The 27,694-nt window shown below is 38.6% G+C and overlaps 1 protein-coding gene across 3 annotated transcripts in view; it reads right to left on the reverse strand.

Annotated features, from left to right (window-relative positions):
* Positions 1 to 563: 563 nt before the first annotated feature.
* Positions 564 to 27,694, reverse strand: part of CPE (carboxypeptidase E) — a 58,514-nt gene continuing 31,383 nt past the window's right edge. Inside the window, exons 1-9 of one of the 3 annotated variants that reach the window (XM_083834097.1) lie at positions 20,824 to 20,878; positions 19,537 to 19,733; positions 17,498 to 17,665; positions 16,536 to 16,653; positions 15,313 to 15,495; positions 9,635 to 9,774; positions 6,888 to 6,987; positions 4,500 to 4,618; positions 564 to 3,304 (exon numbers count right to left, since the gene is read on the reverse strand). In XM_083834097.1, the coding sequence (XP_083690223.1) occupies positions 3,206 to 3,304; positions 4,500 to 4,618; positions 6,888 to 6,987; positions 9,635 to 9,774; positions 15,313 to 15,495; positions 16,536 to 16,653; positions 17,498 to 17,665; positions 19,537 to 19,733; positions 20,824 to 20,875 (1,176 nt within the window). In that variant the 5' untranslated portion in view covers positions 20,876 to 20,878 and the 3' untranslated portion in view covers positions 564 to 3,205. Of the gene's footprint in view, positions 3,305 to 4,499; positions 4,619 to 6,887; positions 6,988 to 9,634; positions 9,775 to 15,312; positions 15,496 to 16,535; positions 16,654 to 17,497; positions 17,666 to 19,536; positions 19,734 to 20,658; positions 20,789 to 20,823; positions 20,879 to 27,694 lie in introns of those variants that run through there. The other 2 variants (XM_083834098.1, XM_083834096.1) reach the window with 2 other exon arrangements.

A 27,694-nucleotide genomic window follows, 5' to 3' on the forward strand; every position in this document is an offset into this window, starting at 1 on the left:
GAACTGTGTGAACTCAGATATATCAATGTGCACATTGATATATGATATATATTGATAATAAAGTGCACAACTGGTGAAAAGGGAGATGTAATTCAGATGCAATGTTTTTATTTGACTGGCTTCATTATAATCCTGACCATCATAGTACCACAGTTTTGCAAACACCTTGCACACTGTGCTTACTCATCCTAAGAAATAATATGGAAAAACGATGGGATTGTAAGTACCATGAAAGGGAAAGGGACTTACAAATGTGGATGCCCTGTCCTCACTGACCCCACATAGATGCAGAGCATCTCATTCTTCTCCAGGACGTTACTTGAAAACCTGTATGGGAAGAGCTGCCTAGGAAAGATGTATCATCCAAAATCAGGCTGTTCTGGCACAGAGCAAAGGGGCCATGGCTGGCTCCCACTGGGATACCAGCATTAATCCCAGTCTTGTTCCTCTGTTCAAACAACAAATTAATTGGCAAACGCACCTCACTGAGGATGTTGCTGACATACCTTACAGACATGCCCAGCCAAAAAGGTCATGTTTCGATCCTGTAAATTATTCACACATTTTACATTTTAAATAAACCTGTAGATTTATTGTACAATAGTACAGCATGTGTCTTTTTAACCAAAAGCTCAGCATCACACAACACTTTAGTCTTCCATTTAAACATACACGGTCCTACAACACAGCTCAGTTCAGCTAGGAAAGCTACATAACTCATTGAAGTTGTGACTACACTGTTCTGAAGGATGTATACCTACAGCAAGGACAGTGGCAGTGGTTCTGGTGTTGTAACAGTTAATTACTTTAACCTGTTCTCAGCACAGTAATGGCAAGCAGCTATCTAAAGCAAAACATAGATATCATTTATGGGACACTACATTTAATCGCCAAAGCACAAAACAGTAGACTAGAGGATCCCACAGATAAGGGTTAGAGATGCACCATGACCTCAGTTTGATGTAATGTCTGCACTAGCTATGCCACACAACCCACCACACAGGCAGACTGGATGCAAGACAGGCATTGCACCGCATCGTAATATTGTTTAGATTGAAATTGTAAGGTTTGGAAGCGGCAGAGCAGGGTGTTCTGTACAAATATACACTTGCCATATTACATTAGTTTACAGGTCAGAAACACTCCTGTAGCCAGTTGCCCACATGCCAGCAGTCTCTTTAGTTAATTTTCGTACTGCTTGCTTGAGTTTTACCTGGTTCAGCTGAAAATGGTATCATCACTTCAAGACACGGGTCGTGCTATGTGTTGTGTGTCTTAACCTTTCAGATCATTGGGGACCACACAGCTGAACTGGTGTAACTGGGCATCCTTTATCCATGCACGTGCTTGTGCCCAGCTCGCTACAGACTCTTACCAAGATATGCAAAGATAAGGTAAACTCTTGGTTTGCCACACAGGCTCCTCCTCACAATGGGGATTCAAAGGTCATCACTGGATGATGACGTACACCATGTGAAGTTCCCCTGAAGTCTGGAATTTGACACCTAACACCTAAATGATCTACAGATTACACAGTACATTCTTGATCAGAAAGTGTATTCATTTTTATTACTGTTCAATTTATCAATGTGTGGTATGCTTCTTATTGTAAAGGATAAAGTACGTTTTTTATTAAAGTATATCAAATTTTCAGAAAGTATTTTCAGTAGATTTTTAAATACCCAAGGGAGGTAAATTTGGATCCCACTCCTGGACATGTGATTTTTCACTTAAGGCGGGGAGCATGATAGTGCATTGTTGGTTGGTTCTGAACAGTACTGAACTCCTACAACATCAACAAAAATAACGTGCTCATCAAAACACAGACAGTGATACTAAAGAAACAGAGGAAGGAAATCTGTATCAAACATCTGATCTTGAATTAAAACAGGCCAGCAATAGTGTCTAAGCTTTCAAACAGATGAGATGCTTAGCTGATATCAAGTAGCATACCTGCAGCAGCTTCAGAAGAATTATACCAGACGTGCACCCACTACAGTTCATGTGTATTCTCTGACTCCACAAGCTTCACTCAGACAAAATACTAAAGCAAGCTAATCCAAGTGTACTAAGAAATTAAAATGGGTGGGGAGGTATCTTTTTAAATCAAAGTTGCTTTATTTGGTAAAATTTCACCACTGATAAAATTTTCAATTCTCTCCATTGCTTTTGGATTTAGATAAGACTAACCAACAGAAGAAACAAAGTTGGAAACAAAACTGTTCTTGGCTTTTGAGACTAAATGCATGTCCTCTGTAATTCTTGGTTCGTTGTCTAAACTTTGTGTAAAGCTTTGGTAGCTTTCAGTGAGCATATGAACTTCTGGCTGATTATCTAGACACCACTGATACATTTAGAGATTGTTGAAAAAGTAGTTATCTAATTTAAATAGACATCACCTGAAATTCTATTTTTCTTGCTGTAAAACAAATATAAGCAGCATATTAACATGATACACAAACTTTTCTCCTTTGTCCATTCAAAATTTTTAATTTGGTTATTAAGTAATGAGAAATAATTAAAACCTGATCTTGAAATGTCATTAACAGCTTAAGGAATAAAGCTCTTTTATTTCCTGAATTCATTTCATGCCATCTTCAATAAAAGAACTTATGCAGATTCTTTCTGCTTATTAAAATGAAGCCAGAAGCTTATGTTTCTTATGTATTTAAATAGCCCCAACACCAGAAACATACAAAATATTATACTGTATTTTAATCCTTGTAAAACATCATTACACCACCGCACTGCTATTATAAATCTTTTCAATAACATTCATTACGGAACTCAGTAAAAAGCACCGTCTACTACTATGCACTGTCAAATACTTCTGGCAGTACTGGGAACTGACTACAGCATTTTTATTTATTTATTTATTTTTAAACCAAGATTTAACCTACATATTCTGAACTTGTACATAATACACAACAGATTGTACTTCCATATAGGCTGCAGACACATTCACTCATTTTGTTCTGATTTGTATATGAGTAGATTTTCTATAACAATATGAAAGAAAATTAATAACTTCTGTATCTACCTAGGAGTTTAGTAGTTATTTTTATTCATATTAATCAAAAGATGACTGAAAAAACAAAGTTAATTATTGTGAAGTGCACAAAATCTAAAATATAGGGACTTTCCACAGTACAATATAATAAATCAACATATAATAGATTCAAGGCTGTAAAGCCAAAATCTTCGTTTAAAAATTTAGTGTTTCTGACATCATCTTCCACCATTCCATCAACTCTTCTTTCTCTTCTTCTTTTCTTTCAGACAATGACTCCAGTTCAAAATCAACCTGAGTAAGAGAAACAAACAAAAACTTCAGCAAGAGACAGAGAGAAAGAAGTGGATGTTTTGAAGAGTCATTTATTGAAAGTTGTTGTTTAACATAGCCACGAGCCTTCAGGAGGTACTTCCTATTTCAGGCTATTTAAATATGATATAAATATGGGGCTGATTTAAATATGTGCAACACTTGCATATCAGTACAATAAACTTATCTAAAACTGCACACAGATGTATAACAAAATTTCCAAAAGAAAGCAGACATCTGACCAGTCCTTGACTTGTCTAAAAACTTGTCTAAAAAAACATGGGCCAAGGAAATTAAAAATTGAATAGTAGTCAGGCACATAAATCTTCTAGCATATAATAATGTGTCTCGTCAGCAATCTGCTGTCTAACACCTAGCAGTGCAGACTCCCAGCATATCAAAACATGTATTCTATTTTATGCCATCAGGAAAATCCAGGGAGCTCTTCTGACATATGGCTCACTAGTGTAGATATGATGTACATCTTCCTGTATGATACGCTCTACAGAAATAAGCATCTATTTTAATTTTCATGTGAGGAATCCACACTTGTACAGAGAATGAATTAAAAATGCTTCTGAACTCTCAAACAGAGCTAAGTCTTATTCACCATACATGCTCCATCACTATCTTTTTGAGTTGCTTTCTGAGTTCACAGAATCACAGAATCATCTAGGTTGGAAGAGACCTCTAAGATCACCAAGTCCAACTTCTGACCTAACACTAACAAGTCCTGAGCTGAACATCGTTTTTAACCTGTGAAGGTAGTCACCTGACAATATAGACTACAAATACTAACTCTCAATGAAAACCTCAACATCTCTTAACTCTTTACGTCACACAATTTAGAGCTATGCTGTAGTCTTCTATTTGATCTGCTAGCCATACATCCACTAATAAAAAAAGTACAAATATTTCAGTGTTATCCTTCTCTGTGTCAGCTTGCTTTAAATAAGACTAAGGAAATGAAATGAGTTTGAAATGAGACTACTCTCAATGGCTTACACAGCACATACTAGAAAAGCAGATTTCCAGACTGTCTTCTAAAATAGCATATATTGGTAATACTCTGAAAAATAACCTCCTGATTACACACATACCATGAAGGGGAAAAAGAGAGAGAGTTTTTCTTTTTTGCCATAATAGATGCTAAACTGACATACACGTGAACACTTACCATGACAGCAGGGCTAAAGGGCACAGCTACTTTTTTAGTTATTGCTAGATAACCTGGTGCCGAGGCTGTAAGTTTGTAATTTCCAGGCACAAGCAGTCTCCAATAATCACCATCCTTGGCTGTAGAAAAGAAGAAAAAATAAAACCACATAAATATATATAAAACTAGTTATGCGGCCAAGGAAAAGGGACTGTCTAGCTTGTCAGCATCTTTTGTGTTCCTGTCAGCCCTCTTCTTTTGGCTGTCTGAAAGAATTTTTCTTGTAGGGCTATATAAATATATCACCACAGACTTTCTTCTTTTCAGGTAATCAAAACAAGCATTTTAACTCTGAAGTTGTGCTGTAGCCCCCATGAAAGATTTTGCCTTCTGAGGTTGAAGGCTCTCCAGCACACTGAAAAAAAGAACAATGTGGGACAAGAGCCTTGCTTAGAAGTACTCCACCAATGCACGGCCAATTTCAAGCATTTGAGTTTGTCTGCAATGCAGAATGTTTTTTTATGTCCTTCAATATTCTGGAAATCCAAATGTAAATAAATTTTATTCCCCCCAAATTCAAACAAACAAGACTACTTTTCTCAAGTTATATTGCAGAGACATCTATAAATGCTCATTTCCTGGAATATTCCATGTGTCACCCCTGAAAGTATCAGTATCTACAGGTTTCAGTATCCAGGCAGTGTCTAGGACTTTTTTTCTTCCATTTAACTGAAAAAAGAAATGAAAGCTTGATCCACTGAGGTCAAAGAAGGGCTCCTGCTGCACTGATTGTTACTGCAGACAATCTTTCTCTGCCACAGAATAAAAATGTGTAATCCTGTTCTCTGAAATGAGCCCCTACCGTTTCCACAAAGAATCTGATCCTCTGTGCACAAGGAGTGGCCAATCATCTGATTTGTCACAGGCTAATATTGCGAATGTCTGTCTCCACACAGAACTTCAGAAAGCATGACAAATTATTATAAAGTCCAGTTAGCAGTGCTATTCAAAGTACTTGTCCATGCTCGGGGAAATATTATTTAAATATCTGCAATTTGCATGGTCAAAAAATGTTAATAGTCAGGCCAGCTGTCCTCAGACTTCTTTCTTTATGCAACAAAAGGAAAAGCAAACACTGGTACAAAGCAACGATAATGATCTGTTCTACTTCCTGGCAATGAAACAAAGATGAATTTTAAGTCATGAACAAAGGAGCAGGAGAAAGAGAAAAGAAAAAAAAAAAAAGGAAGAAAAGAAGAAGATCTATCCTTCATTTCAAACGTGCAAAAATTTAAATAGTTATTTTCCTCAGTGTTTTGACAATATGCAACTTCCAGGCATATACAGACACAATAATATAAGGGGATTCACTACAATACCTTTCTGTACCACAGAAGTGTGAGGTATAGTATTCTGTGTATCACTCTCTCATACTTCAAAGTATCTCTGCAAAGCTTATTCCCTTAAAATTTATTTCCAGCCTTTATACCTTTTGCTGTCTAATATATAGTGAAAGAAGGTGGCTAATGTTTCTGTTTGGCAGAAATGCCGCCCTATTTGTAGGTGATGTGAGAACAAACACAAATCAAAGCCAACTGAGGGTCTACCTGTCCTGTATCATTGTGTTCTGCACCTCTGTAACAGTACAGTGAGACAGATCATTGGCTAAATGATCATGTTGTAAAATGCCAGTGCTTTATGCATGATCTTATTATTGTTTTTCTAGTTAGTATCTTGTAAAAACAGTAACAACAACAAAATAACATTTAGTATAAGAATACATGGTCCACAGGGAAGTCTGCAAGTTGGCACTGTGCAAACTACCTTGAACTCATTCATAGAGTAAAGCACAATACCACCCAAGAGGTGACACAATTTTCTATGAACACCAACATGACATATGTCTCTCTTAGAACTGCCCTTCTAGAAAGAAAAAATCAAATAACTGTAAACAGCAGAGAGAATTTACCTTCTCAGGACAAATTTATGTAAACTGAAAATCTTTCAAGAATTTACGTATGAAAAGGTATGATCACATCGTAATACAAGTTTTATACTGCAGTTTAGGCTTTCGACTCAAAACAGCACTGCCAACAGAACTTTAAATTCTGGCAGAGTTGTGAAACACTACTTGCACCACAAATCAGTAGAAAAACCAAACATGAATAACCAAGAGCCATCAGAACCAATCCATTCTGGAGATCCATTAACTCCCAACAACCGGTCTTCTCTCTTTGAGAGTAAGCTACTGGAGGAATATTCATGAAATCCTGCAGATAACAAGCTTCTTGAGGCACAATATGTTTTTCTAGCTTCAAAATTTTAATACCTTAAGGCATCAGCTAACTAAGATCTTAAATGGCTCTAGTTTGTGAAGCAGAGGATATAGCAGTATATTCCAGCACTCACCTGATGTAATGTCATGGCTTATCCCCTCCACAGAAATTGTAGCATTTGCTATTGGATTGCCCTGAAGATCTTTAACAAACCCCTTCACTCCTCGATGGATCTAAAATAATTAAATAAAAGCAGAAGCACATGAGAAATTATTTAACAGTTCTTAAGAAAAGGCATTTTCATTAGTAAAATATACTGATATATCTAAGGATGCATGCTATGGATCCCAGTCTACATTTTGACAACTATCAAGGATAATTATTAACAAGTATATATATATATATATATAATACTAATATTGATAATATATACTATAGAATTTTCTATGTATAATCATTATTAAACTTCATAATGGCACAAACAGTGATGAGGTAGAAAATCAGCTGATAGTTATATTAATTTCTCTGCATTATGCAAACATTTCTCAGAAACGGAGCAAATCACAAATCACATAAACACTAATTTGAAAGTATTTTTCATGGGGAATTAATAAATGTGCTGAAAAGTTATGAAAGACAGTCTGAAATTACTTGTTTTTTGTTTTTAAGGCTTCATCAGCTGCAAGAATTTAGGGCTAATAATGGACACAACAGCTTAAAAGTTACACATTAACAAGGTTATGCGGATACTTGGACTTGCACGAGCAATTCAGGACCTTGTGTGAGATGCCTGAGCTCTCTGCATTGAGCACCCAAAGCTCCCAGGTCTTCGAGCTGGGATCACCTGGAGCCACAGCACTCTCCATGTGGCCTCCAAGAGAGAGGCCATGGTGGGTCACGTCCTACTTCCTTCTCGCCTCGTGGGCAGCGTTCTCCCGGCTGCAGCAGGGCATGCACTGAGCTTTTGGGATCTTCATCTTAAAACCTTATCTGTTCAGTTTCTAAGAACTGAACCAGATTCCCTGCTTTCTTTGAAATCAAAGGAGTAATAGCAGTGGCCCTAATGTTTAGGGTAAGACAACCTGAGAGCAGGGACCAAAGTTTACAATCACTTCTTACTCTGCCCAGTAAACATCAGAGTTATCTAACCCGTCTGTTGCCAGCATATATACAACTAAAGCACTGATTTAACTGCAGTGTGTGGGGAGACAATCCTGCTGGTATTCCTGTAGCTTGGTCTGAAAGCAGACTGAGCTCCTCAGAGGCAAGCACCTTTCCACAGAGAAGCTCTCAACACAAGGCAGAATGGGAAGTTTTGAATTTGCGCAGACAGGCATCTTATTGGGAGCCTGGAAATTAAGCAGGGAAATGCTGGGGAGTTAGGGATTTGCTTTGATTCTGTGGCATTTGAAAAGATTTCTGGCTCACACGTATTTTTATTTTTTTCGTTGTTTGAGATTTTGATGTTCTCCTTTAAGAAGCTCTATGATGTATTCAGCCGCTATAATTTAGTTCACCAGATTCCTCCAGTTTACACTGTGGCAGAAGCCTGACACAGATCAGCTGAGAAAAGCAGAAAGTACATATTTGCACTGTCCTCGGCAGTCACTGGGGAGCTGGAGCATGGGGCTGAACCTCTTACCCTGTAAGAGGATAAAAACAATGCCAGATAGACCATCTGAGCTTTGGGGATAAAGCCAGCAGCTCCACAGGAGCAAAGGAAGTTGGCAAATTAATCTCTTACATGTTAGTAATTTTGAAAATGCAGTGACACCACAGTTTTCCATGGCTCAGAAAAAAATAACCCATACACTAAGGAGCTCAACAATGTCTAGATAGCTGAGACATGGGTCCCATAATAAATTCCAGTGCAGATAAAGCTTGTTCTTCACCCTAAATACAACTTCCAGAACTGTTCAACTCAAACATTTCATATAGTCAAATATTTCAAATTTCTGGCTAACTAAAGCATTTCAGCACAAATAAATTTTTAAAGAAATTACTGTGTTACTTGACCAGCTCTGCTAACAAAGTGTGTTTCTGATTTCACAATCCTAGGTGTGTAGCCATTAATGAAGCCAGATATATTTGCAGTCTCTAACTATAATATCTGGATTACAGACATTTGAAACTGCCACAGTGTTTGGAATCATTTTTTTGGTTCAGCCTGTTTACATTGGTATGTAATCCTTTAAAAAAAAAAAAAAACTCACACAGAGATCTATTTCAGGAGTCTTAACTTGTAACAACCCATTAGCACAAGGTTATCTAACCTCATAACAGTGCTTTAAAATTCTAACCAGACTCTGTATCATTTTTAATTGAATCACTCACTTTAATCACAGGAAAAGCTCTACACTCAGTGTCAGCAGCTCATGTAATCACAGAACAGAGGAGTATCTACAAAACTGGGATTACAGATGTCCCCTGACATTATACTGAACTGCCAGGCAGTTACAGCCCAACCGCATCATCTAGGCTCCCTGTACATCCAGACTGATTCATATCCTATGTTCTGTACAAACACTTTGCTATCTGTAGAGGGCAATTCATCTCTTAGTGTACACATCAGCGCTGGTGGGATGAACTATACGCTGGAGATGTGTATTTCTCTTCATTAAGAAGGCCAACATACATCATTTAAGTTAGATATCTGTAACAGATGAAGTAAGGTGGGATGACTCCATACTATACACCTTTTTTTTCCTCTCTTCTTCCACATGTTTAGAAAGATCACACAGGATTTATTTACAGAGACATGTAAGAACTATGGAGTACCAATCAGATTAATATAAGATTTAGAATTAGATATTCACACAGCACAAAGTTCAGAAGTTTCACATACAATAACTAGAGTTTTCCCATCCTCTTTTTTGTTACCTGCTCAATGTAATTAATGAGAGAGTTCTTGTTGTCCTCCCAGTAGCCCTTCAGAGTTTCTTCAGGTGGGAATTTTTCACAGCTAAGCTCCACTGTGATTTCAAAACAGTTGCTGCTGAGGTAATTGAAATCCTGCATTCCTGCAATGCCAGAAAAGAGAGTTAGTGATGGATTTTGCATCGTTCCAAAGTAAATAAATACCAAATATTTATGATTTTCCACAAAGAAAAAAAAAAAGGCAAACATCCTATTAATTTTTTTTCCATAGATAGGAGTATTTCCCACCCACTCAAAGGCTCTGTGAAAGAAATACCAGATAGCCTTCAATGCAATAAGAGAAACCTCGTTATTAATGCAACTTTAATCATATGAATTTAAAAATATATACAGTAGTATCATCTCTAGGCATAAAAACTTGGTATGAACGACATACTCTTGCACTTCTGAGGCACTCATCTGGCTACATGGGAATATTGCCTATTGCAAATCTGTCAACAGAAAACCAAGACAATTTTTTAAGTGGATCAAGCAGCTGGAGTGGGAATGTGGCTGTCCCCAAGGGTGTTACAAATACGTTCCTTGCAGAAGCTGATACAGATGATACTTGCCTTCCCAGTCTAGGTATCTAGCAAAATCAGTGGACTCATGAATGGAGGGCTGAAAAGAAAAAAGCTACCAAGCATTTTAAGCATTCCCACGGAGGTCACCAAAGGATTTAAAAGCAGCTACTTTGTTTAGCTCTGTGTTGCCTCATTCAAGTTAAGTATAAGACCTAACGTAGTCTCCTTACCAAAGCACTGGCACTGTGCACAGCAATGCCCAGAGACCTGATGTCATCCCCGAAAGAGAACACTGAAGGCAGCAGAATGAGTCAGGTGGGAATTTGCCAACACATATGGGTGAAGAGTCTATTTTCTGCCAACCAGGCACGTAGACTCCTAACTACCGAGAGGAGCAGGGACTGTTCAGACTCCCTAAAGCTTTTTATTTCTAAGCCTTTTATATGGCTGAAAAAATAGGACAAATGGTGCTGCAGGAAGGGCCGGCTCTGATGTCCCACCACACACAATGCAAGATGGACCATTCACCAGCACACAGCAAGAGAGCAAGAGAGTCATGAGTAAAATCCTGACAGCAGTGCTGACTGCCAGGCATATGTTCCAGACACCAGATAATGTTGTTTTTCTTGATTCTTGCCTTTCTTCTACAAGAAACCATGAAGAGAACTGGAAGCCAAAGGGCATGATGTAATTTACTGTGATGCCAACAGCTCTTGACCATTGCTGCTCCAGTTCTCAGGAAGTTTCTCAGGAAGCTTCTCCCTCTTCCCTCCCAAAGCAAGGTGATACCAGGGACACCCTACTTCCTCAAGGACAGCAGAAATATAGTTTCAAGTTTTGTGAAAAGTGGCTGAATCCGTTATTACTGCCCTATTCCTCCTTGTCATGCACGTGGCATGTGTCACATGCATGCACATCACCACACTCCCAAAGCCTCTCATTTTAACAAAGAACAGCAAAACTTATTTTCCTGCACTTTAGCAGGAACCATTCTGAAGATCAGAAAGGCTTAGCAGACCTCAGATATAACTGAGATTCACACCCTTCATTGCTGACCACAAGTATTATTTTTCTTTGCAACTGAGCAACACAAACACTCCTCTGTTGCACTGTTCTAAAGGACTACAGTTTCCCTGCATTAGTACTTATGTAAATAAGCACAGAATACAGGACAAAAAACATTTATTCAGCTTTTACAAAAGGAACTCCAACCTTTGAAAAGAAAGTGGAGTGCAGGAGGGTGCTCCTGGCATCCAGGCATCAGAATTGCCTAGACTTTGAATTACAAACTACAACACTAAGCTAGGACCACTTCCACATATCAGAAGACAGTAACTTCTAGCAGGACAGGACGGAGCCTTGTGCAGAGTGTGGAGAACATGTGCCTCCTACATGCTTCTATAAAATCCTAAAGAAATGTTCTTTAACATTGTTTCCAAATCTGGTAACATGAAGGGTAATTGAAGTTAAGAATGAATGGAGTGCCAAGAGTGATTTAAGAGCATCTGAAGATAAAAAGACATTTAAACAATAGCCTACAAACACTGCAGTGGAAGCTGCTTTGAAATGCTATTTTTGTAATGACTTAAAGATCTGATTAGACTCAGGTGATGCTCTATGACAGAACAAGCAGAACACACATATGGCTACCAGAACACGCATATGGCCAGCTAGTACTTCATCGCTATCTGCTCTTCTCATTTATATTTCCAAATAGATATTCCATACAAAAGGTACATTAAAAAAAAACATTATTTGTGTTGAAAAGTTATGCACTCACCAACTAAGAAAATGCCAAAATTAAAGCTGTCTGCGCAAACTTAATTTGGCTTTCTTGTGCATAAGTGAAATTACTAATTACATGCTGACGAGGAGAAGACCAGTGTTAAAAATAGCACAGATTTTATGTATAGGCTTGTTTTTGCCTGGGGTCCGATGGCTTAAGAGGGCCTTTCCTAAAAACAGAAAAACTACCTCTTTGCTTTTGCTTGCTGCTCTCTGAAAAACCTACAAGGATCAACTAATTTCAGATGACAACTAATGCAAAACAAGTGTAACAGGTATCATGGTCTCAGATTTAGCACAAAGATGCCATTGTGGGGGCTGACTGCCTCTGTGCTCCTGCTCCACAGAAGAAAGTAATTACTACGCAGCAAATGGTTAGAGAAATCTCACAGAAAAGTGTATCAAGAGACAAAGCTAGTGTCATATATTCCTATACTTCATCTGCTCTCTCCACCCGAAAACCTCAAAGCCTGAGAGGAAAATTGTCACCTTGCCTGCGGCTGACACGGAAGTCCTGAGATTTCCAAGAGGGTAAGGAAAAAACACAAATGCAATGGAAGGCACATCCTTACTTCCAGTTGGAGGGAAGGGCTGCTACCAGATGCTTCTGCCACTGAACATCCAGTCTTCCTACTGAAAGAACCCAGATACTCAGAAAAATACACGCAAAAACAACATATACTCATACGAGAGAGCCACCAACGTATTATCTCTGCATACATATGAAGACTGCCACAGGCCCACCAAGCAGTGCTGTTTTTCACAGAAGGTAGAAGTGCTCCACCTGTGGGAGAAGGGCAGGGGCAAAGAAATGGATGCAGCACAACTGGAACCACCATAACAATCTTTATAGGCCAACATTGACTTTAGTAACTTGTTAGAAAGAAAAATCAGCCCTTCCTGGGTTAGAGCTCTTAGTCTGATGAGGTACTATCAAAGAAAGCATCTCGGAGACCACAGCCTCTCTCACTTAGCTCTGCCATCCCCCACTTTCTCCTTTTTCCCTTCCTTGCTAATGCTCTGCTAAAGCCATGCTTTCCTTTCGACACCAAACACAGCTCCAGTACCAATCTCATCTAATTTCTACCTCTGTTCCCTGTCATGTTGCTCCAGTTCTTCTTTCTCTACACAGTTGTGTCAATTCCCATTTTATTTTGCCTCCGTTCAGTCCACAGAGATCTCACAGGGATAGCACCAAACCTGTAGGTGCTCACAGGCCCCAGAAGAAACCCACAGCAACCCCAAAGGTGCAAAGGCAGGGAAGAGCCACCTTAGCTCAGGACCAGAGCAGACACTGAATAGACAAGGTCTCCAGAGAGTTTCCTCCTGATAAATTCTAACCTCTAGTAAGGATATATAATGAAATACTTTTCCTACAGCAATACAAATAGCTTTTCAATAGCTTTCACCACTAACTTTGAGTGCATTATCATATGGATAGCAAAATGTCAGCTAGCTTTCCAGAATAAAGCTTCCAAGAAAATCTTGAACTAAGCAATGTTTAGTTATTTTCCTTAACCCTAGACATAGAAACAAGAGAACTGTTTTCATTATTTTTTGTTGTTTTTTTATTTCTTAAGTTGGCCTGTGGCAATTATTAGCATGAAGGTTTCGGTCAACAGTTACAGCTTGCCAGCTGGTTTTTACACTTGAAGGAAAAAACAACAAAATAGATTCATACTGTATGGTCCACAGTCTATTGTCACCTTTCCATTTTTTATTAGCTACACCATCTTAAGATCATAGATCCTGGTTAGAACTAGGATTCCTTTCTACTAATTTCTGTACAAATACATGAGAAAAAGAAAGGGCTCCCTTGGGGAATTTCCAGTCTAACTTAAAATAAGATCCAAAAAGAAGACATAATTAAAGCTTTCCAACAATTTTTTTCCAATGGAAAAATGTGCCTTTGGCATGTGTAGTTTAGTCAGAATAAAAGCATTTCATCAAAACAATGGATAAGATTTTCCTAAGGAAAAAAGCTAAAAGTTAAACATGTCCACATTTATATAGTTAATATTTAATATTTTTGGACTGAATTGAAACAAATTTTAATAGTTAAACCTTTTAATATTTTGTTCACATTCAGCTTGTTTTTTTCAATTATGCAAACACCATTTTGTAAAGGGTGCTTTTAATGGTTCCAAATCAAAGGCTGTGGAAAGCTTCACACAAAGGAGAACACTTGCCTTTCAACAGTATTCAGAAATGCCAACATTTTATGTCATAGCTAGTCCCTGACACTGGTACCACAGCAGAGGAAACATGCTGCCCCTGAGAAGCCTGGTTAGACTATCACTGAAACTACCCAACACTTTGAGAGATTCCTACTCATTCCACATAAAAATTTATAATTCATTCAGAGACCGTTACCTTGAGTATTAAGATAAAAGCAAACAGTAATACTGGTATGTGTGTTCAAAGTTATCTGCTACAGATCAACAAAGCCAACGTGCAGACAAACCATTCCATGCTGAGTTTCCAGCTCAGAAATCCCCAGCCAAATTTTCACCTGAAGTTTCAACCGAGTTTAGCAACACAGAAGACTCTGCTTGATTGAGAATCTACATATTCCCAAATCTGCTTTGATTCTATTTACAAAGAAAATGAAATATCAAAAACTTTACTGAAAAGGAACGAAAGCTCTGACTTCAAGCTACACTCCCAGACAGACTTCTCCTTGAAAATCAGTTTTCAAGGAACCGCAGTAGCTCTGCTGGTCCTCTTAGCACAAAAGGCTCTGCCAAAGTCTAGGGAAACACCACCTAGACATGAATCAAGCACTAATTAAGCCAAGAAGTGTAAAGATGCAAGTTATCTTCATGGCTGGATTTTGTTCCCATGGAAATCGAAGGACAAACTTCCATTCTTCCATTATCTTCAACACTGGCATCAAAGCCTTCCCACATCTTCCAAGGATGGATACTTTCATTATTGAGGTTAAAATGAATGGTTATTAGCCTGTTATCTCTCATCAGGGTTTGTTGGGGGGGGGGGGTTATTTTTATTTTTTTAACTTAAACCCTCATCATGATAACACAGCAATTGCTCACCTGCTGCAGAACTATTACATTTTCAATGACCTGAACTTTGAATGAAGAAATACTGTAGACAAAGCAATAAAAGAGGAATATTTGAATAGGAATCACAATGAGCTTTGTGAGATTTTGTTGATGCACTGTGGTGAGTGATCAGCCTTTGATCTACCCTTAACCAGACCAAAAATTGTGGATAACCTTGTGGTATTCCTGTCTGTGGGAATAAGTTCCCAGAGTGAAAACTCAAGCTTGAAATAACCACCCATGACACTGAACCCCCAGCCATGGGTCTCACCTCCCGGGACGCTGTACCATGCACCACCATTAGTCGTTCCATCCACAAAGCTGCTGTCATCATCATTTTTACGACACGGTGGTCTGTTTGGATCGGACATGGCGGGATTAAAAGAAGAATAACTGCGAGCCAGGCTTTGAAAAATAGCATCATCAGGGCAGGAGCTGTACTCATGAGCACTGCCTAGGGAGGAAAAATGGTCCAGGAACAAGGATTATTGAAAATGCAGTCACAGGCTGGGGTCACAACCTAGATTAACAGTACTGCACAACAAGATGAAGCTTGGAAATTCCCTGTACAATGGTAAGTTTCCTACAGCACCATCAACAAATATTGCATTATTTAAATAACATTAACATGTCCCCAATCCTTAATCAATTGCCTGTATCAAGTTGTCCCATTATTAAGGTGATTTATATGAAAATATTAATTTCAAAGTGCACCAGAAATCTACATTCTAGGCTTTGGATTCTTTTAAGAACACGGTACATAGAAAAGTGTGTCTCCCTAGAGATTTTTAAAATCTGGTCTTAAGAGGATTTGCAATTAAACTGTACAAGAGTATATTGAAGAAAGTCAATCACTGACAATACCATCAAATCACTTCAGACATGTGCCCATACTACTATGGGCTAAACGATAACATCTCTGCCACAAAGAGACCCTTCTTTTTATGTGATCAATACTGAAAAAGTAGAAACAATGATAGTTGTTTTTATCAGCATACAATCACTTTCAGAAATTCACTTTTTAAAGGTTCAAGAAGATAAACCTTAGATCATAAAGACAGCCTAGATACATCTCTCTGGCTTCATTTAGCAGGGTATAAACAGCCCAGCTAATTTAAGACCTAAGTTACTTCATTAAATACGTGAGGGACCATGATTCCCTCAGGTATTACATCATTTTTGTAATGTAACTCTACTGAAACAAGCTATCTGTCTTAAAAAATAGACAACACGGTCATACGGTGACTAGCTTTAAATACGTCATTTTAATTAATGACTATTAATACTAAACTAAGTCATTACAATGCCATGATATAATGTTTACAAGTGAATCTCAGGTAGCAGTGTAGTAAGTATAGATCCATATATTTATGTATGTATAGAATAATATAAAATAAATATATAATAATATTTATAATAATTAACATGGAATAATTTTTAAAGTATAAAGTATTTATATCTCTTGCTCTTTCATGTTAACTTGTAACTACACACCACTCCGAGTCTCATCGTAAGGGTAGTTGGCAACAAGGTCTCCTCCATGAAGATTGGCAGAGAGCACAAAGGGAATATCCATAATCCAGTGAATGACACCTTTTGTTTCAGGAGCAAGCTACAACAAAATAGCATTATCAACAGTTACAATTTGATTATTCAGTGTAGAGACTTATTTACTTACATATACTTGGCTTAGCTATAATCATACATATTGTGCAAGCATTTAAATGAACAACATTTTTATTTTGGCTTCGTGGAGAACTGGATCAGTCTTTTACATCAGAATCTACGTAGATTCACATCAGTCTTGAAACTGGTGTAAATTAGTTCAGAGTGAGACCCCCAGACAGAGCTATCTCACTATTTTTCTCCTTTTATTATGGCTAAAAATAAGCATATCAAATTTAAAACCAAAGAAAAGAATTTAAAATATATGTTGGTAGGATGTAGTCTAATTCTATGCACTGAAAGTAAAATTACTTTGTTTAATAATTTAAACCGGGGGGGGGTAAATGCAAGAAGATTATAAAAAAAAAAAAAAAACCTCCAGATGTGAAAATACATTTAAGTCTTAGGCTTAACAAAAATGCACATTATATGTGAGAACAGTTATCTAGCCAACAGTGTAATCACACACAATATAACAGTGAATTTCTGGCAATGGTAAAATGCTGAATATCTGCAAGAATCTATTCAGACCAAGGGAGAAGGCTACACAATCCCTATCCTTAAAAACAAAGTATGTTTTGAATGAGGAATTGATTAACCAATACGGATCAAAAGGTTTTACTACAAGAAGCCATCAGATGAATGCGACAAAAAAAAAAATGAACAAAATATTTTCAAGAACATGAATCACATAAAGACTGCATACACAGCTCCTAGGGTTTGCTGCATGTCTGTTCCATAAAATGGAGGATATGGGCACACAAGCGACTGGCTCTACAGCCCTTACTTACCTTGGGATTCTGGTCCACAGCCTTTTTCATGTTTTTCAGCAGGTGGTTGTTTGGGCCACCTTCTTTCTCATTAACATAAACTATTCTATCCAGATCAGGGAAATTTCGGTTTAGATCTATTCCCTGGGCATTACTTCGACCAACAAACCAGTCTTTAAGTTCACCGGGCTAAATGAGGAAAAGAAGCAGAAAGAGAAAGGCAAATGGCAGATTAATGAGCTGAGGCACCAACCCTTATGTGGGTATATCTACCCATGTAAATTCACATCATGATTTTATTTCTCCTGTTCTCAAGAACAAGAATGGATCGTGTGGGAGTAAAAACTGGAGCACAACAGCCGAGTGACCTGTATGTCTTCCTAGAGCTCTGCAGGAACAAAATTAAACTATTTCACTGTCTCAGAGGAGATGATCATTCCCATCAAGGCAGATCTAGACTAAGGATGGGCAAAATTACCAGCAGCATCAGATTTTCCAGAGCCTGCCCAGTTTATGCCTGCTGAATCTTCCCCTGAGACCTGGCTTTTCCCCATTGCCTCATACACATACTTTTGACTTACAGACCTCGTTTCAGTGAGCCTCAAGGCAGCTGCAGATGTATCTGCCAGCTGCAAGGAACATTTGCATTTGCTTCAAAGTTCCTCTAAATGGCTTCAGGATAAAGAAGGACCTTAATCTTTCTTTCCCTTAATCTATATTTTTATTTTTGCAGTGACTGTCAGCTTCATTCACTGCAAGGGTGGCACTGAATAAAGATGCAGCGCGAAGTTTTACAGAATCTTTTCTTGAAGCTACTTCTTTACAATAGGTTTTGTTTTGCTTTAAGGAAATGCCTTGAGGGTGCATAGTTTTCCGTAGCTTGTCTCTCTAAGCTTTCAGTATTTCTGTAAAATAGGTTTAGTTTGATTTTTGGTTTTAGTCTTGGGGTATATTAAATCTACTGTCACACACTGTTTATAGAGTCAAGATGCTGCTAAATTAGAATAACAGCAGCACTGAAGGAAATTATACTATAGATAATAAGTAATTTTTAAAGAAATATTGTAAAAGCAAATGTACTTGGACTAAAGAGAGAAAGTTTCAAATCGTATTACTGAATCTCTACAGTGAGATTTCGAACAAGTGAAATACGGCACCAATTTGAGGACAGCTTCTGCTTTATTGCCACTAGAGGGAGACATCATCTTGGACATGGTTTAAAAGAGGTCTGACGGTGGGATTTTTAAAGCCTTCGCAAGAATCAGTTTAATGAAGAGCTTAATCAGGTTTGACTTATTTAACGATGAATAGTCACGTAAAAAGAATCAACATTTCCATATTTTTTTAAAAAAAAATCAATACGCCTTGCTGATCAAGAAAAATCTCATTTTCCTTTAGAACATAATACGCACTAGAAACCCAACGTATCAGGGTCCTGATTGGCCTCCAAATGCTAACTGTGCATTAATATGTTTCTTGACTGAGTCTTCATCAGAAGTTACATGCTAAATATTCTTGACTAATAGCTAAACTAAATCACCTTATGCCGGAACTTTAGAATCAAAGCTGTTTTTAATAAAGAGATGGCTCACAGAGTTTCCTTCTTTTGAAATCAAGAACTAATGGATGTGAATAATTCATATAAATGTGTTTACTTGAGAATATTTTTAAAGGAAACATCAACTTTTTCCCTTTCTACCACTCCAGAAATGTGATATATTCCTAGAAGTTACTTGTTCGGGAAGCAGTTTAGTCAGTGAACTCAGATGAAAGAACATGCATGAAGCATAAATATCTTTATATTTTTAAATTAAGTAGATTCATTTATAACAAAGATGGCCATTTGTGGAAAACTGTCTGTGATACCAGCTCAAGTACAAAATCCTTCTTGTTAAACAGAACAAGCCTACCGTACTATTAGAAAATACATCAATAATGGTGTTCCATCCAACAATCACCACAGAGTTCATGTATTTGTAAAGCTGCTAAATTAAACTGTAATTTTGATCCTCGGGTTAATATACATCGATAGTTATTCTTATATTCACAGCCTTACGAACCTGGGATGCTGCCTTCTCAAAGCCGTCGGGATTCAAAGATGGCATGATATGGATACGCGTGCTATGGATCAAATTGATAATAGTTTCATTCCCTTTCTGGTATTCATTACACAGGTACTGAGCCAAGAAGATGAGCAGCTCCCTTCCAACAGCTTCATTCCCATGCATATTCCCAACATATTTAAATTCTGGCTCTCCTGCAAGAAAAAGGAAGAACATGTCTTAGAACAGCACACAAAAAACAGGCATGGGCACCACACAGCACGCCAGAGCCACAGCTATCCCTGTGACTCCATCTGGTCACAGTATCCCCAGGAAGCTACAAGTCTCTTTCAGAAAAGTGGACTGAGATTTTTTTCTAAACTCTGGCTGAACAAACAGTAATTTACATTCATGTGTTTGCCGAAGGCAGAGAAAGAATACCAGAGGACAATAAACTACATCAAAATAAATGTTAAGCGTGGCCATTAACATTATTACTGTCGAGATCTAATGCAATTGATGCCTCAGTACCACAAAAGGGTGTCCCGATTTTTAAACATATAAACTGACACTAACAGTGCTTCTTATCTTTAATGTTCGCTCCAAGATTAGGTTAAGCTTATCATACTACACATGCATTAAACTGCAATTCTTTTACCAAAGCACTGCCAGTGAACAGCTGTTGATCCTAGCGGCCTGAAGAATCTTACTCAGCCATCGCTTTGGATATTCAGCTCAGACTTTATGAAGCAGGTACAGTAACCTAACTTGTAACGTGGATCATTCCCACTGAAAATTGTAATAAACATTCAAAGGTTAAATATGTAAGTAAACAACATATGTATACGTTTAATTATATAGTCATACGAACTGTACATCCATATGAATCATATGAATTGATTTTTATGTTGAATATTTATAAGGATGTTTAATAATATATTTAATATAGGTTTGAATATATAATGTACATTTATAAGTATTCATACATCCATATACCTTCTTACATATGTGTATATATGTATTCATAAATTCAATATTTAAATAAACATTCCAACACTCCCAATTGCTCACAAATTGCACTCTCATGACCCTAGACATAATGAACATATCAGAGAGGTCTTAGAGCTGTTAAGGATTTACCTTTAAAAGAACACATTTTTTGCCCTAATTACAGAGAGGTTTTACAAGAGATGTAGGTATCTGCAGGAGATTCATAGGATTGTCCTGTAACTAGCCAGAATCACGTGTTGTTTTCTGGGTTAAAGCCCTTTTTTCTTATCTTTTTCCTTTTTAAATACGGTTCACCTGTTAGAGCAGCTTGAATCGAACCATCTGCTGGTGACATGCTTTGAATCATCTTTGAATATGCTTTTTGATAGCCTTTGGCACTATCACAGTGGCAAATTCAAGCCAGGAAGGGTTACACAAACAAGGCCTAAATAATTGCTAATCAAGCACACATCTGCTTACGACTCTTCAGTCTGTGCTTGTTAACCTTAATCCAGTGATAAGGTGCTAGCAGGCAGCACGCTATTAATATCATGCCTTCTTTCCTTCCTGCAAAGGTGGTTTTGTACATATAGATTATTCCCTCATATCTTTTGTCAGATAGGTTAAGAAGTGCTCTAGTTTCAGTGAATAGCTTTCTTTTTTTTTTTTTTAATCTGATACACACAATTCCATTACTGGGACTAAAACCCTCCATTTCCTGTTTTGGCATTGCACATCTTACTGTTTCCTCCTATCTGTTAATACCAGGGAATGCAAGAGGTCTAATCATCAAGAGTAATCAGACCATGCACTCAGAGCATGGATATATAAATACTATTTAATAAAATGTGCAGTGCTGCACATCACGTATTCTCATAATTAGAATACTCATGCATATGCATACTGGCATGCTACTTATGGGGAAAGTGTTTCACAAGCTAAAAGACAGATCTGTTACCATGGTAAATATGAACACGGTCACATTTTGCATTTGTGGTTTTCCCTAGGACACCACTATGGATGCATGAAAGTTAAATCATTTCTCCTGATTCCCAGACTGTGCACTGTTCACCTGCCTTTGCTTCCCACTTGAATTTTACAGACCTGGTTCAAATAAAGGAATAGAAACAGATGTTTCCCATAGGGTATTGCTTGCCCCCACCACGACCACTACCACCAAAGAGTTGTTAATAGTGTTTAGAAAGCTTTGTGAAAACAGGCACAGCCTACAGTGAACCCAGAGTACAGCCTCATCGACCACATAGCTTCCTTCAGTGGTAATGAACCATCCTACATGGGCATGAAAAGATAAGAGGAGTTCAGAAAGAGGTAGAGAAAGTCATTGGAATTACGGAAAGCCTTCCCTGTGAAAAGTGATTGAAGAGATCAGCCCTGTTTTCCTTATGAAGAACTGCAAGAAAAGGGAATAGCCATATATCCCAGTCATCGTGGCATGGAGTAATCAGTCTGGAAAGCAGCATTTCTCTATACCACAAAATAAGAGGTGGTGATCTTCGGTGAAAGGAAGAAAAATGTCATTTTTTAGACTGACATAGAAAAACACAATTACTTATAACACAAACTGTGAAACTAGCTGTCAAAAGAACTGTGCTGGCAGCAAGGTGTCAGCAGAACTCCAAGTTTTGCTAACAAAACCAAAGTTAAAAAAAAAAAAAAATGAAGGCAAAAGAATGAAAAGGGAAAGATAACAGCTGAATAACAACCCTGCTCCAAAAGTTATTATTGTGTCTATATGTTAGCTCCTGTGGGCTTTTTCTTGCACCTTTGTCTGCAGCAGCGAAATCCATCTCCTGTCCATCCTCTGGCAGCCAAGAACAAGTCTAGGAGGCACACACATGTGGGAACCCACTCCCTGCCAGCTCCCACGGTCGCCTGTTTCCATATCTCTAGGCACAGCAACCAAAGAAATACTGGGTTTCTGCCCAAAATGTAGCAGACCGTATCTGACAGTTTTAGGAAAACTCTTCTTCATTTCAACAGTGTAATTTACTTCTACAAGAACAATAGAAAATATGGGCCCTTCTCATATCTAAACCTTGCAGCTGTTCCAAGGGAAACAAACTTGATTTTTTTACTGTTCATTTCAACGGAAACAAATTCATGCTACAAGCTGGCTGTGGGCAAATTAGCAGTTTGTTCCTTAGTTGTCCATGCCCATCTCAGGCAAAGTCGAGGAGACCATTCTGGAAAAAGGAACAATGCTGCTAAAGTCATTCATTAGCACCACACAGCCCAAAGAGCCAAGGATACTTCCAAAGCCTATCTGCTGACATGATTTTGTAGTTAGGGAAGCCCTAAATTCACATTTGCATCTCTGACCGTCCTTCATGGTCAAGCAAAAACTGCAACTCAGGGTGTGCATTCTGGAAACCTTTTTGAGTTGTTTTTACCTAACTCCTTTCCTAATCATCTGTTCTTCTAGGGCAATGAAATCTAAGCTGGAGGGCAGGCTGCTAACTGAGACCAACAGAATTATGCTCATTGCTCCTCTGGCTGAGCTGAGCAAGACCAGAGCTTTAGGGAATGACCCTACAAGGCAGCCAGCATCCCAGGTCCACTTCTGAAGGAACCCATTCCTTCTCCACTACTGCATAGGCTAACACAGATACCTCAGACACCAAGGACATCAGTCATATAAGCTGCACAGTACAGCTTTTGCCAGCAGCATGATGACTAAAAGACCTCCTCACCTGGGTTCCCTGGTAATTCGATAGCTCCTACCACACTGCTTCTTTCAGGCTTCCCTCGAAAACCGCCCACCCCACTGTCACCTGTTGCTAGCATGCTGCTTAGCTGAGGAATAGTTGTTCTTCCTGCTAATCCCTCATGAGCCATTTAATACAGACCTTAATCACCCTTCGTGGGATTCCGTAACTGTAATTGCCTCACAGATTACTTTTTTTTAAATGAAAAGACTGCAAATCTCAATTTGATGATGAACTTTTTAAGCTTCTCCAAACCAGCGGAAATGCTCCTCTTCCACTGCGGAGAACTGGAGGTAGCTTTGAGGGAGAAGAGGCATAAAGAAATTAAAGCTTTTTTCCTCATTTGACACCCAGACATATGTAAAAAAAAAAAGTAAAAAATTTTAATGGATCTCCATGGCCCAATATATGGTAAACACAAAGGAACATATCTGCTGCTTGAATATTTACAATTCTTGTTTAACATTATTAACTTTCCAATAATTTCTTTATAAAAGATAATCTCATCCATAGTAGCCACAGCATGCCTTGTGTAACGATGTGAAGATGGCATTTATAAATGCTTACACACAACTTCAGCCCAGATACAGAGGTTTCTGGTAACAGATGAATGGGTGGCTACTAACATCCTTTGGAGCAAGTCACAAGAAATCAAATGCAGCAATCAAGTTTATAAATGTCTTAGTATCTCAGAGAAGCCTAAGCCAGCACATCGTTACGGCTTTTAGAAGGCTTTTACATCCCTCCCAGATTGACTGTGCGGTACATTACAACCTGATAAACGATCGAGGAAAAAGTATTTTAAAATGTCATGCCTTTCTGGTGCCTGATAAACATTGTGAAATGTCACTTCAATTCTGCAGTTACAGTTAGCTAAGGTCTTCTGCAGTTTCCTAGGAACAGAAGGTACATCATTAATATTAGACAGATCACCCAATTAAAGATGACTAACCGCTGCCTTTTTTTAGGTCAGCCTGTATTTGTAAAGACAGTAACTTTCTAAAATGTAGGTACAAAAAGTTTAGCACCTACTAATTATATTTACTTCGAGTCAAGATAATGTCACTCCACAAGTCACGCTGTCATGCCAAGCAGTTAAAATGTACAGTAGCGTAATGTTAAAATGTATAGTAGTCTGCTCGTGGAAGTGCAAGCCATATGGAAGAAAAAATTAACAACTAGAAAGCTGAAGTGCTTAATGACCCATTTTGCAAATGAGCATCTATTACCCTTAAAACTAGAATCCTTCTTCTGTCTTCCTATATTCCTTCTGGAAAAGCAAGCGGTGTTCCTGAAATAATAGACATAGTGTTTTTGATTACTTAGAGTTGCTTGTCATTTTTAATATGGCAACCAGTAAACATTTCTTGTAGATAAACAGTACTCAGAACATCTCAGAACTCCTGCTGGCAAGAAATTCATTTATCTAAATGTGATTGAGGACTTTCTTATGCTCCACATTTTTGTTAGTAGTTCAAAGAGAAGGAAATTCTCTGGAGATCAACTACATGGAAAACCAAGGATTATAAAATGAGTTTCTCCTTTGAACAGGAAAACATTAAGGGAGGAAAAGAAGAAAATAAATGCGGAGTTGAAAAAAAAAAAAAAGAGTGAAAGAATTAGAAATGTTAGATTTCTGTCACTCTATAAACTAGATGTCTGCAACCTGCTCTAACAGCATTTCAATAGAAAAGGTGATCTCCATGACTTGTGTGAAAACAGACAGCACTGGAAGATAGAAGAACAGGGCAGTATTAGTTTCTAAATCTTTCTAGAGGCCTAATACAATTTTAGGATGACATTTAATAAGGAGTAGTATTGGTATTGCATTGCTGAAAGGGAAACTACTGAAAGTTTCACAATTAGTTTACATGAAAGCAGAAATGGGACAATACTCACAGCCTTTAAATCTTTCATGTTCTTGCCATTAACTACTACAAAATGTACTGGGAAGAAAACAAGAAGAAAAGAAATTCAAGGAACTTTTGGCAAGCTCCTGTTTTAAAAAAAAACACGCATTTTTTCACGGCCATGTTTCAAGACTGGCCTCAAGCTGTTTCTGGAAAATTTCATAACTATTGGAGCACTACTGCTTAAAGCCAAAGTTAACAGCAGAGCCTGTACAGCAAATTGAAACAGGACTGAAACCTTGCAGAGAACAGCTCTGGTTCTGCTAGCATTGACCTGTATAAATTAAGATGCAATCTCCATTCTATTGGGTATCAAGTCTGTCACTTGGGCTTCAAAATGGGGATCTTCTTCTGTATCTTCAGTATGGCAAAGAAAATCTCCAGGCAGATTACCTCATGCTGAAGACGGTTCCTTCCACCACAAATGTTCTGAGTCATCCGATGCTTCCTTCGTGTCTCTAACAGCCCACTCCCGCCCCTGCAGCTACAGGACGTGCCACAGCCTCCCACCTGCAGCGGGCCAAGCATCTGTTCTGCTCCTGCAGCCCACATCGCTGGCACATCCCAGTGCCAGGCTTTCCACAGCACCCTGCACTTACTCTGCAGGGTCACACAGCATAGCACTGAGTGAGGAACTCCTACAGCAAAGCCCCCATGCTGTGTCATGGAGAAGAAGGCGGCTTTCTGCCTGCTACACTCCTGTTGCTGCGCATAAAAGGATGGTGCTGTGTAAGGGAATCGACGATGACTCGTTCAATCGTAACAAACTAAATTTACTTATTTAATCAAAACCTTTAACTTAATATGAAACACTGAAATATAATATGCACAAAGCCCTGATTTTGTGTAAATGTGTTAAAAAGCACTCTGTGAAGTTCAAAGCAGATTAGAAAAAATGTCAGAATTTTAGGAATAACAAATACCCATCTCTACATACATCCGGATTAACCAGACTGGTTTTGCCATTCCGTTGCATTTTTCGTGCTCTAGGAAAAATGAGCGGCACTCTGCACTTATAGAATTTATTACTTAGTTACAGTGGCCGGTATGGTAAGCTCAGCACTGAAGATGAGGTTCCTGAGAACACCAAACGTGAAACGAACTGTCCTGAACCAGCCCTACCAGTCAGTGGCAGAGTATGGGACATGTGCAGTTCTTTCATCTCCCAGCTTTTGTTCTCACTGCTAGGGGGAAAAAAAAAATTGAATAAAACATACCCTGGGAATATTTGTGAGGGATGCTGGCAGTACAGAGATGACACAAGTAAGCCTCTACGTATCCCCTGTGATGCTGGCTGTGGGATACAACAGATCCAATCCAGCTTTCTGCTGTGCTCCATAGAAGGGCGAACTCCTCCATTTATAACTACATGTGACCAAGCAAATTTTCATATCAAAGACTTTCACTCCAGCAACCCTCCAGTTTTGGTTGGCACATACAGCAACAACACTTTCTTAATCCATCAACTCATCACTGACATAGATCTTTTGATGAAGAGAAAGTTGATACATAATTTAGGTGTGTACTTATGAGGATTCCTCATCAAGCTCACTTAACAAGCTTTCCCTCTTCAGGAAACTACAGAATCTGCTTTTTCACTGCAGCTACAAAAGTCCCTGCCAACCATCACAGCACTTCAAAAGGACTGAGCTCACCCATCTTTCCCACTGCTTTTGCAGGCAATAAGTACATGGGAAATTTCAAAGCTAATCTAGTTCAAATGGCTGGTTCCAGCAGAGAAACATTTGGAACTTGGAGCTCTACTTTTCCTCATCCTGATTTTGTGAAGAGCTGAAAAAAAAAGGTTGGAAATAACCCATTTACATCCAGACCTCAGGCTCTAAAGTCAAAGAGGCATGCAGAAATGCTGGATTAAAAAAAAAAAAAAGAAAAAAAAAAAGAAAGAAAAAGAAACAAAAGTAGCTCTCCCTTTTCACTGGAAACAAATAAACAGAAAGTCACTGGAAAGACATGAATGATTCTTCCCCACTACATTACACCAGCCCACTTCAGCATCACCGTGAACATTTGTTGTGCCAAATCGGTGGCAAAAAGCCCAAAAGCCCAGGCAGGACCTCACTCCGAGGCTCTTTTCAAGCTGGAAATCATGGCTACCGCTTCTGCAGCAGTGCCCAAAGAAAGGCTGAAAAGGGAGGAAGGTGTCAAGCCCCACGATTCCTCCTCCATAGGAAAAGGCTGTCACACCCCAGCACTCACTGCACGGCTGTGTTTCAGGAGGAAAACAAGCTCGGGCAGCTTGCAGAGCTGCGCTGCCTTGCACCCAGAGCCCCGTCAGTGTGAGCAAGGCAAGCGCATTCACAGAATCCATGTACCAAAAGTCTCACCTTCATCTACTGCTTCCTCTCCTTAGAGCAGAGCTACTTATGACTGAAAAGGATTACAGTTCCCACCAGAGGATGTTCTGGAGCCTTGGAAAATGCAGTGTCTGAGCTTTGGATCTGTGCACAGCTAGCAGCAAACACCTGTCTTGCTTCGGTCTTCCTCCCTTGATTTCCAGGAGGCTTTCACAATGGCACTTGTTCCTTCACT

The sequence above is a fragment of the Anser anser genome (genome assembly GCF_964211835.1).
Source record: "Anser anser genome assembly, chromosome: 4".
In the NCBI taxonomy this organism is placed as follows: Eukaryota; Metazoa; Chordata; class Aves; order Anseriformes; family Anatidae; genus Anser; species Anser anser.